Source organism: Microcaecilia unicolor, chromosome 5 (assembly GCF_901765095.1).
Source record: "Microcaecilia unicolor chromosome 5, aMicUni1.1, whole genome shotgun sequence".
Taxonomy (NCBI): Eukaryota; Metazoa; Chordata; class Amphibia; order Gymnophiona; family Siphonopidae; genus Microcaecilia; species Microcaecilia unicolor.
The window spans coordinates 219,121,505-219,133,802 of NC_044035.1; the positions used below are offsets into that span (position 1 = coordinate 219,121,505).

Genomic DNA, 12,298 nt, shown 5'->3' on the forward strand with positions numbered 1-12,298 from the left:
AGTAGGCACAGTGCTAACTACACATGTGGTCTACATGTGTATCTGGTACAAATGGTGACAGATACATGTGGATAGCACCATAGGCCTGTCATCTCTTTTCCACATATAGATAGCCACCTTGCCAGGATCTATGTGTCCTTATCTTCCAGTGGCTCACATGTGTTACTATATACACCATCTAGAGGCATCTTACATATGTATCTGTCAGCTATCTTTAAGTAATTTCTTGTGTAAATTGCCTTTACGAGTTTCTTCCCCCCCCCCCCCCCCCCCGAAGTTGTTGGAGGTGGAGATATGCATATTTTACATTGGCCTCCATATTCACCACTGCTATTGTAAAATGATGCCTTCAGCCTCCAATGGCGGATGTGGACATCTCTATCCTCTCATGTATACTTCCTAAAATGGGGCTTCTAATAACCTAAAGAAATATTACTATATAGTCTTTATGTTGGATTGCCTCCCAAAATGACAAGTAAATGCAGATGGTGCAAAATACAGAAGCAAGAATATTGACAGGTATGAAATTAAGGGAGTGTACTAGAACTGTTCTTAATTGAGCTTCACTTGTTACCAGTGAGAGAACTTGCTCAGTTTAAGTTGATAGTTCCCAGCCTTCAGATACTTTTTGATCAAAAGCCTGAGTTTATTTGTTCGATCATTTACAATGGTATGTGGTGTCAAGAACTTTGCATTCTCACTTAACTCCAAGTTTGTGGAATTCTTTGCTGCTTGAGGTAGGTACTGAATCAACTCTATTTATTCTGGGAAAACTTATCAGCTTGGAATTTTAATTTACAGGAGGGGAGATGGGTCATTTACCATGGATCACTGAAAGCACTATTAGTATCTATTAATATTTGTTTTAGTTTGTATGTTTTGATATTTTTATTATATTTTGCCATTTTGTGTAATATTTTGTTTTATTTTTTTGTACCATTTTCAATGGCTACCCAGAAAAGCAGTACATAAAATTTTATAAATACATAGTTCTTTCCAAAACAGAATATGCGAGTACTGCACCATGTAAGCCACCCTCTTTCCCCTCTCCTCTTAAGTCAAAGAGACGCACAGAGACAACACAGCTACAAACATGCAGAGAGGGGTTGGAAAGAATTCCATGACCATTTTGCATGCTCCCCACCCCCTTTTTGTTTTTAAAATTCTGTATTCTGATTTGGTTTAGATTATCTTTAATATCATGCTGTAAAGACTCTTAATGCAGTTGGGATGAATGAATGGAATAAATCAAGTGTGAGGAAGTACAAAACCACAATGTGTAAGTGACAGCATTCCTTTTTATGCCTTTCCTTAGATGTAGTAGCACCAGAGGATCAGGCCAAGTCCCTGGCCACCAAAACATCTATTGAATTTCCTACAAAGCTGTCTTCTAGCACTAAAGATGAAGCTATAACTATTTCTAATCTGGACAAACCCATAAAGGTAACAGATGAAGAGACTGGCATGTTCTGGTCCAAAAAATCCAATGTAGTATTTCCTCGAAAAGCAGCAGCTTCTCAGGATGAAGGAAGTGCTAACCCAGTGATGACAGGAAATCAATCAAGTAAGAAACGCACTGTAGGAGAGGAAAAATGGAGAGAGTCCTCTAGTTCCAGCTCTGGTTCAGACTCTGAATCAGACTCTGAGTCTGATTCAGAAGACAAGATTAGCGCCATGGAAATGGGTGTTAAGAAAACCAAAGTAGAATTTCCAATCCGTGAACCCTTTTATTCTTTGAAGAAGAATAATAATAAAATAAAACTGGCCATGTATGCAGTGGATGAAGGCTTAAAAATTATGCAAGAGGATCATACAAACCAGGCTTATCCTGCTACCCATAAAAAAGCTCCAGTAGATGGTGAAATAATGAAGCCTGGCCCATTGTCCAGACAAAAAGAAGCACAGTCACAGATGGCAGGAAGGAACAAGCTGACGGAAGTCACAGCTAAGCCATCAGTTGTAGCAACTTTGGTAACTCAAGACACATTATCACCTTCAGTTTCAGTAACAGAAACAAAACTGTGGAGAGATGTACCCAAAGCAGATGAGAGAAGGGGAAATAAGCATCTATTTGTGTATAAAGAAAAGAGTTTTGAAGATTCCACAGTGGTGATTAATCCTGAAACCACAAGAGAAATTGGTCAGGAGGCAGCCATCCTAAAGGAGAAGGACAACATTACAGAAGCTGCAGCTGTTCAGCAGGAGAAGGGCATCAGACATGCTACTACTGTAGAGATGAACTCACATGGCACTACAGAGAGTTCAGCCGTTGAAAGAGAAGCACTCAGTACTACAGAGGGTTCAGCTATTGAAAGAGAAGCAGGTGGCACTACAGAGAACACTGTCACTCAGATGGAAGAGCACAGCACAATCCATGGTACATATTCATGTACAATAGATCTTTCTTTCAGAATTTCAAAGCTTTTGAATTCTTTATGATTATGCTATTGCACATACCTTGTTTTTGCTTCTCTTCTGTGCTTTATTCTGATTAGCACAGATAGTATTCTAACTAGGATCAACAATATTTGCTTTATTTCTTGCATTCTTAGAATAGACATTTATAAAGCCTTAAGTCTGTGAACTTCATTAAGGTTCTTTACACAAAGGAAAAAAATACCAAGTGTTACCTTTAGAATTTGAGGGGTCAGTATTTAAACTCCACCATCAGTGTTTCTATTAAATGCCACCTGCAGCATTCATATATATTCTCAGATATTCAGTGCCAGCCACTATCCGGTTATCAAAGTTGAATAACCATCTATGCTGATGAATACTACAGTTGTCCCAATAATGGTGATATTCAGCACCATTTTTCTGTTAAGTGTTTGCAACTTTCGTGTCCCACTTTGTCTGGGTAGTTATTCAAACAATATCACTACTATCCAGGTAATTGCCCATTCCGCCACAGACCACACTGATTCTTAATACTTTTCTGCAAAATTATCCAGATAACGCCGATGAAAACTGTAGACTGGCTATGGTGAGCGGCACTTCTCCAGGTAGCATGTGATGCTACAGGGACAAGTGCTTTTGAATATCAGGCCAGGAGTATCCCCAACTCAAGAAGCAGTTAACTTTTTTTCTGCACATTTAGTAGAATTGGATGAATCCTATTTCCTCATTCTCCATTGAAGTAGACAGTGACATTTTGCTTTTACCTCTGGTCGCTCTTCTCTTTTCAAAATATTGCCTAAAGCAAAGAAATAGATTAGAACTAGATAACTACTTTCCCAATGGAGAATAGCAAAGTGTCCATGGATCTGTACTAGGATAGTACTATTCAACATATTCTTAAATGTCTGGAAAATGGAGCAACGAATGAGGTGATCGAATTTGCAGACAACACGGAAGTATTCAAAGTTATTAAAACAAAAGAAGCTTCTGATGAATTAGAGTAGGACCTTATCAAGTGAGGGACTAAGCAGTAAATGGCTGATGAAACCAAGTGCAAACTGAATTTGGATTTTGGATTTATTTACATTCTTTACCAAAGCCTAGCTCAAGGCAACTTACACAGTTACAGTAAGTACAGTAGGTATTTTCATTCCACAGAAGGCTTGCAACTGTTATTGAATGTTCCTTCTTTAGACAGGTTTGACTAGATGATTTATAGTTCTAGGATGTTTCATGTAGAGAGTGCCAGGCTTTCAAATATGCTTCCAGGGAATTTGTGCAGAGTGAAAATTTTACACTTCCATAAGCTGCTTAAGCCATGCGAAAAATTTACAGGTCTCAAACTTTTTCTGGTTTTATTATAGATATTAAGTTCTAAACCACCTAGTAGTATAGAAGCTATGGAAATAAATAAACTAGAGCCTACCCAAGGGTTTTTGACGTCCTTGGCAAACCTTTAGATGTGTGCCCCCCCCCACCCCAATGAAGGGATGACTGAAAGCCCTCCTCCCCCATTTCCAGCATATCTCCCCCCCCCCCCCCACCAGTGATTTCTAGGATCTGTTTCCTTCTTTCCACAACAACATGGAGTCCAGCATCTGTCTCTTTCCCTACTTCCCTCCCCCCACTTAGTTGCCAGTATCTTTTTCCTTCCTTCTCCCAACCCCTCTTCTCTGTGAGGTATCTAAGCAGCTTACTTCCTTTTCTCCGAATGGCAACATGGCAGTCAGCATCTATAGAAGATGAATTTCAGCTGATGCAGGGCCTTGAGCATCTGCACATGCTCAAAGCCTGTTTGCTCCTGCCTCCTCCGAACTTGGTGTTTCAGAGGAGGTGTGACCCGATTAGGTCTTGAGCACACACAGGTGCTCAATGCCCCATACCAACCATGAAGATCGTCTATATAGCCATGTGTAAGTCACCCCTTCACCACCTCTCCTGATTTTTTTTCCTTTTATTGCATATATGACACACTGAATGGTTTCTGATCTTTAAACAAAATGTAATATTAAACAAAGGGGACCTGAGTAAACACAACACAGTTTTTAAATTATTTTTTCATTTATTTAAGGAACAAGGTACATCAGTATCACCTATGTGAAAAAGTAACTGCCCCTTTAGTTGCTCAATCAAACCAATTGACCGAATTTAATTGATAATTAGATTCAGCAGGTTGAACACAGCCAGGCTTGATTGCAGCCAACCTTTTTTTAATCTGAACCTCACTATATATTGTACCTCCTCACGAGAATAAAGTAGTCACCACAAAGTTTCTACAAGAATGCTATTCCACAATCAAATGTAGGAGCAATGCAAGCATTATTGTGAGCACTATGCCCAGCTGTCCATGTGACTATATGGAAACATATATGGTCTCGTACATACATGTCATAATCCAGCATTAACAACATGATTACAATATGCAAACTCAAGACATTTCATCTATAAAGCCTTTAAGACAATGCAGAGTTTAAGAGAAGCACAACAACTCTTGTTTACTGTGCAGAAGCTGATGATAATGGTCACAGTGTTATCAGCATTGACGCGGGCTGTTATAAGAATTGACGTCAATGCTAGCAGGCTGTTATCGTAATCAACATCAATGCAGGATTTTGGAGCCACAGTATCTGGTCACCATGACTTGTTTACATTATCCAAGGACAGAAAGTATGTCAGCAGTATAGATAAGGCTCCTAATTTTCCTATAAAAAGGAGCTCTTATCAGAGATCAAACATGTATGTCAACATCACATCTGAGGGCAAAATCTGCGTTGGACCAGACTGTTATCTGAGGAATTCGCTGATATCTGAAGGACAGCATCAGGTCGTATGTGCCATGTATCTTTGTATATATTGCTCTGGGGTTTATAGGGACTCTTTGTACTTCAGAGTCTAGCTAGGGATTTACATGTGTTTACTCCAAGCTATTTCTGTAATAGGATTGTCTTTGTTTTTATTCCTGTCTTCCTTATTATTTGTTGCTACTGTAAATAAAATAATACTCTATTTTTATAATATTTGGGTGTGGAGTTAGTTCCTTTTTATTATTTTGGTGCAGTGGGCTTGGATCTAGGGATAAAGGGGATATATTTACTCTTGACACTGTACTTACTAATGTTAGTCTTGTTTGGAGCCCATTTTTGTTATAAATTTACACTGTCATGCCAAGAAGTGTAGAGTGATGCACTTGGGGTGCAGAAACCCAAAAGAGAGATACTGGATAGGAGGGGAGGGCTAGTAAGCTCGACTGAGGAGAGAGACCTTGGGGTGTTGGTGTCTGAAGCTCTAAAGGTGAAGAGACAAGGCGACAGCCGTGACCAGAAGGATGCTAGGCTGCATAGGGAGGGGTATAACCAGCAGAAGAAAGGAGGTGTTGATGCCCCTCTACAAGTCGTTGGTGAGGCCCCACTTGGAGTATTGTGCTCAGTTTTGGAGGCCGTATCTTGCTAAAGATGTAAAAAGACGAAGCGCTGCAAAGAAAAGCTACAAAAATGGTATGGGATTTGCGTTGCAAACCATATGAGGAGAGACTTGCTGACCTGAACATGTATACCTTGGAGGAAAGAAGAAACAGGGGTGACATGATACAGTTGTTCAAATATTTGAAAGGTGTTAATCTACAAACTAACCTTTTTCGGAGACGAGAAGGCGGTAGAATTCGAGGACATGAATTGAGGTTGAAGGGGGGCAGACTCAGGAGTAATGTCAGGAAGTATGTTTTCATGGAGAGGGTGGTGGATATGTGGAATGCCCTCCCATGGGAGGTGGTGGAGATGAAAACGGTAATGGAATTCAAACATGCGTGGGATAAACACAAAGGAATCCTGTTTAGAAGGAATAGATCCACGGTAATTGGGAAGAGAAACCAGTGCTGGGCAGACTTCTACGGTCTGTGCCCTGATCATGACTGAATAGATATGGATGGGCTGGAGTACTTAATTTTAAGGGGTTTCAATGTTAGCTTCAGAACTTAGTACAAGAACAGTGCTGGGCAGACTTCTACGGTCTGTGCCCTGAGAATGGCAAGGACAAATCAAACTCTGGTATAAAATATCAGATACCATGTAAAATGAGTTTATCTTGTTGAGCAGACTGGATGGACCATACAGGTCTTTATCTGCCGTCATTTACTATGTTACCCCAATAATGCCCCAAAAAGAGTGCTATTTGTTTTACGCCCACAAAAGAATATTACAGAAGAGATGAGGGAGGGAAAGCTGTTGAAATATATAGTCTAGAAAGGGTTACAAAGTCATTTCTAAAGCTCTGGAACACCACTGAACCACAGAACAGCGGTCAATCTTCCCAGGAGTGGCTGGCCTGCCAAAATTACTCTAAGGGTACTGCAAAAACTCATCTGGGAAGTTACAAAACATCTCAAAAGAACACCCAAAGAACTGCAGGTTTCTCTTGCCTCAGCTAAGGTCAGTTTTCCAGATTCCACAATAAAGAGTCTGGACAAAAAATGGGATTCATGGGAGAGTAGCAAGGTGGAAACTGCTGCCATCCAAGAGTAACAATGTTCATCTCACGATTGCAAAAACATACCTGGATGATCCCAACCGTGTTAGGATAATGTTCTGTGGACAGATGAGTCAAAAGTGGAATTCTTTAGCCAACACAGTTCCAATTATGCCTGGCATAAAGCAAATAAAGCATTCCCCTGTTAGAACATCATACCATCAGTCAACATGGTGATGGTAGTGTGATGGTGTGGGGATGTTTTGCTGCCTCGGGACCTGGAAAACTTACCATTGTTGAAATGAATTGTCAATTCTACACTGTACCATAAAATTCTTAAGGAGAATATTCAGTCTTCTGTCCATAAACTGAAGCATCAGCAAGACAAGTATCCAAAACACAAAAGCAAATCCACATTTGAATGGTGAGGAGAAACAACATTAAAATTTTGTATTGGCCTCAATAGAGATGTTGTGGCAGGACCTGAAACAAGCAGTTCATGCACTAAAACTACAGATGTCTGAATTCAAGTTGTTCTGCAAAGAAAGGTAGGCTAAGATTCCTGAACAGCAATTTGAAAGACTGGTATCAAATTTAAGGTGGTACAACTAGTTATTAAGGGAGCACTTTTTCACATGAGTGATATGGTTGTTGGATATCTTTGTTCCAAAAATAAATGTAGTATTAATGTAAAAACTGTGTTTGTGTTTACTGAGATTCCCTTTGTTTAATATTACATTTTGTTTAAAGATCAGAAACTATTCATTGTGACAATAGGGGAAATCAGGATGCTGACATCTTTTTCACATCACTCAAGAAGCTGACATGTTGTAGTTTATGCGCCTAAATTATGCTGCTCTAGGAAGATGCAGTCTGCTTAGTGGATGGGCTGGCCCTGGCCTTGAGACACCCCTTGATGTGGGTGGGGGGGGGGGGGGGGTGGAAGACTGAAGGTTCAGCTAGAGTACCAAAATTCCTTGGGCAAACTCTGATGGTTAGCCAGGTAGACACCATACTTGTGGGAGGGAGAGTGAGAAGAATGTATTAATTTATTAGAGACAAATATTTAACATGAAAAACCCTGGGTCACTAGGAACCTTTACTCCTAAATACTTTACATGGCCACCCACCCGCCTGAATGTAAAATTATTCTTTACTTTTAGCAGGCCGTCATCTCTCGGATCAACATTTAGTGCTTCTGTTTTATCAATATTCATTTTAAAGCCTGATACATATCTATAAGTATTCAGTTTGCATAGTACTACTGGGAGAGAAGTGTGGGGTCATGATAGCGATATGGTCATATCATCTGCAAACAATAAAAGGGAACGAGAAAGGGGATGGGACTTTTCTATGGTTAGTCAAAGCAGTTTACGTATTATATACAGGTATTTATTTTTATACCTGGGGCAATGGTGAGTTAAGTGAGTTGCCCAGAGTCACAAGTAAATCCTATGAGAACTACCTCCTATTACTGTTCCTGAAATAGCCCCACAATCATCAATTCTCTATGCTAATGGTTCCATAAACCAATGCAAAGAGCAGGGGTGACAAGGAGCACCCTTGTTTTGACCCCTCCACATGGGGGAACTCTTTGTATAACCTCCATTGTTTGTTTGTTTTTAATAGGCCTGCAGCTTATAGTAGAGTGCGGAAAGCCATTGACAAGAAGCCTGGTCCTGCTTTCTTGAACACAAAATCCCAGTTGACCCTGTTGAAGGCTTTCTCTGCATCCATTTCAAGCAGCATGGCTGGACAGTTCTCCTTGTGCATCACGCATTTTAAGTTAAACACTCTTTTAACATTGCCCATCATGTAGCAGCCAGGAACAAACACTGCCCGATTAGGAATTATTACAGCAGGTAGCAATTTAGCCAACTTATGAGTTAAAATTTTTGCCAAGATCTTTAAGTCTGTATTGATAAGTGATACAAGTCACAGCATGAGCTGTCCCTTCCTGGTATTGTAATTCCCACAGTATTCTGGCTGGTGAGATTTATTCTTGCTCTTATACAGAGTTATAATATCTTGTCAGTAGTGGAGATAGTTGATCTACAGTGGGGGAAATAAGTATTTGATCCCTTGCTGATTTTGTAAGTTTGCCCACTGACAAAGACATGAGCAGCCCATAATTGAAGGGTAGGTTATTGGTAACAGTGAGAGATAGCACATCACAAATTAAATCCGGAAAATCACATTGTGGAAAGTATATGAATTTATTTGCATTCTGCAGAGGGAAATAAGTATTTGATCCCCCACCAACCAGTAAGAGATCTGGCCCCTACAGACCAGGTAGATGCTCCAAATCAACTCGTTACCTGCATGACAGACAGCTGTCGGCAATGGTCACCTGTATGAAAGACACCTGTCCACAGACTCAGTGAATCAGTCAGACTCTAACCTCTACAAAATGGCCAAGAGCAAGGAGCTGTCTAAGGATGTCAGGGACAAGATCATACACCTGCACAAGGCTGGAATGGGCTACAAAACCATCAGTAAGACGCTGGGCGAGAAGGAGACAACTGTTGGTGCCATAGTAAGAAAATGGAAGAAGTACAAAATGACTGTCAATCGACAAAGATCTGGGGCTCCACGCAAAATCTCACCTCGTGGGGTATCCTTGATCATGAGGAAGGTTAGAAATCAGCCTACAACTGCAAGGGGGGAACTTGTCAATGATCTCAAGGCAGCTGGGACCACTGTCACCACGAAAACCATTGGTAACACATTACGACATAACGGATTGCAATCCTGCAGTGCCCGCAAGGTCCCCCTGCTCCGGAAGGCACATGTGACGGCCCGTCTGAAGTTTGCCAGTGAACACCTGGATGATGCCGAGAGTGATTGGGAGAAGGTGCTGTGGTCAGATGAGACAAAAATTGAGCTCTTTGGCATGAACTCAACTCGCCGTGTTTGGAGGAAGAGAAATGCTGCCTATGACCCAAAGAACACCGTCCCCACTGTCAAGCATGGAGGTGGAAATGTTATGTTTTGGGGGTGTTTCTCTGCTAAGGGCACAGGACTACTTCACCGCATCAATGGGAGAATGGATGGGGCCATGTACCGTACAATTCTGAGTGACAACCTCCTTCCCTCCGCCAGGGCCTTAAAAATGGGTCGTGGCTGGGTCTTCCAGCACGACAATGACCCAAAACATACAGCCAAGGCAACAAAGGAGTGGCTCAGGAAGAAGCACATTAGGGTCATGGAGTGGCCTAGCCAGTCACCAGACCTTAATCCCATTGAAAACTTATGGAGGGAGCTGAAGCTGCGAGTTGCCAAGCGACAGCCCAGAACTCTTAATGATTTAGAGATGATCTGCAAAGAGGAGTGGACCAAAATTCCTCCTGACATGTGTGCAAACCTCATCATCAACTACAGAAGACGTCTGACCGCTGTGCTTGCCAACAAGGGTTTTGCCACCAAGTATTAGGTCTTGTTTGCCAGAGGGATCAAATACTTATTTCCCTCTGCAGAATGCAAATAAATTCATATACTTTCCACAATGTGATTTTCCGGATTTAATTTGTGATGTGCTATCTCTCACTGTTACCAATAACCTACCCTTCAATTATGGGCTGCTCATGTCTTTGTCAGTGGGCAAACTTACAAAATCAGCAAGGGATCAAATACTTATTTCCCCCACTGTACAAAGATCTTAAAAGTTATTTAGGTAGCCATCAATACCTGGGACCTTAATTACTGCTGCCACCTCACCAGGGGAAATTTCCCCATCCAAAAGCCCTTGCGTCGCCCCCTGAATCGTAGACAATCGTGTTCAAGTAAGGCCGGGGGGGGGGAGTTGTTTTTTTAATCTGATTTTCACAACTATACAGTTTTAGGTAGAATTCCAGAAAACATTTTTTAATACCCTTTCCCTGTGAAGAGCTACTCATGCCCATCTCCCAGTATCATCAAGATCATATTCCTCAGTTGCTGCTTTTTCAGTTTTCTAGCTATTAATCTGACGGGTTTTTCCCCCAATAAAAAAAAAACATATGCTGTGTTAATCACAAAATGGTATTCCACCTGCTCCAGTTTTAACATCTGTAACTCAGCTCTTTTTTTGTTCTACAGCTTTCTGTAATTTATTACTCCTGGTGGTTGTGTTTGCCTTCCAACAATTTTATATCCTTCAATAACCTTTCCTCTTGTTCCTATTGCTGTTTTTGTGCCCCTCCTCCTTCGTGTACTGTTTTCAAACCTTCCCAAAGAGTATGATTCCCCACCTTGCCAGTGTCGTTCAACAGTAAATACTACACCACCCTCTCCCTCAGGTCTAACAGCACCTTTTCATCCTTCAGAAGACAGGCTCCAAAAAGTCCTTCCTGTCCTCTGAGGCATTGTGGATTACCCAGCAGAACATCTCATCTAGAATAACTGTCGTGCTGTGGAATAGAAAGTGTACCTATGCATGTTAGACTTGGGTGCCCTCCAGAAATCAACCATTTTATATCCTTGAGTGATTTTATGACTTATTTATATACCGATTAGACCTAAGCGGTTTACAGTTTCATTTTACAGGTTATTGCTAGGTGCATTAATGTTCAACAATGGAATTTCCTCCTCATTAAGTTTTCCATGAGCAATAGCAGCCTGCCCACCTCATCCTTAATCTTCTCCGAGGACAAGCAGGCTGCTTGTTCTCACGACTGGGTGACATCCACGGTAGCCCCTTCCAACCGGAAAAAAGTCTTGCGGGAGGTCCCGCTCGCGGGGCACGCCTACCGCGCATGCGCGGCCGTCTTCCTGCCCATGCGCGACTGCTCTCACTCAGTTTTTTGTTTTCTGCGCTTGGAAAGAGACTGCTTTGCATCACTCTCCGTTGTCAGCCTCGGAAACCGGTAGCGCTTGTTCGCGTTTTCTTTGTTTTGTGGCGCCGTTCACGCCTTCTTTCTCCTTTTCTTCTTTTCAAAAAAATAGTCCTTCCTTTTCGTAGTTTAGCGTCTTCATTTGTTTCGCCACCGTCGCGGCCTTGTGGCCTCGCGTTCGCGCCTTATTTCCTCTTGGTGGCCTTTTCCTCACCACCATCGCCGATTTTGACCTCACCGCCGCGATTTTTCCGTCGATGACATCGAGGATACCCAGCGGCTTCAAAAAGTGTGGTCGGTGCAGCTGGCAGATCTCGCTTTCCGACACCCACGGCTTGGTGCCTTCAGTGCCTCGGGCCTGAACATAATCCCAAAGCGTGTAACTTGTGTCTCTGCTTGAAGAAGCAGACACAGGTAGCGAGGCAAGCTATTTTTGGAGCTTACGCCGGACATCGGCAGCATCGGCACTGGCAGCGTCGACTTCGGCCCCGGACATGGCATCGAACCTCAGGAGTACAGGTGGTACCAGCCCAACGACCTTCTTTCGCTGGAAGCAGTGAGCAGCCGAGTGGGCCTCCACCTGCCTCGGCAGCTCCTGCTGTATAGGGCCATCGGGACCGACCCCTTTC

General features: G+C 42.1%; 1 protein-coding gene across 1 annotated transcript in view; it reads left to right on the plus strand.

Moving 5' to 3' along the window:
* NDUFV3 (NADH:ubiquinone oxidoreductase subunit V3) overlaps positions 1–12,298 on the plus strand; it is a 139,397-nt gene that overhangs the window by 75,938 nt on the left and 51,161 nt on the right. The window contains exon 3 of the mRNA XM_030203785.1: positions 1,316–2,377. Coding sequence (XP_030059645.1) covers positions 1,316–2,377 — 1,062 coding nt within the window. The remainder of the gene's footprint in view (positions 1–1,315; positions 2,378–12,298) is intronic.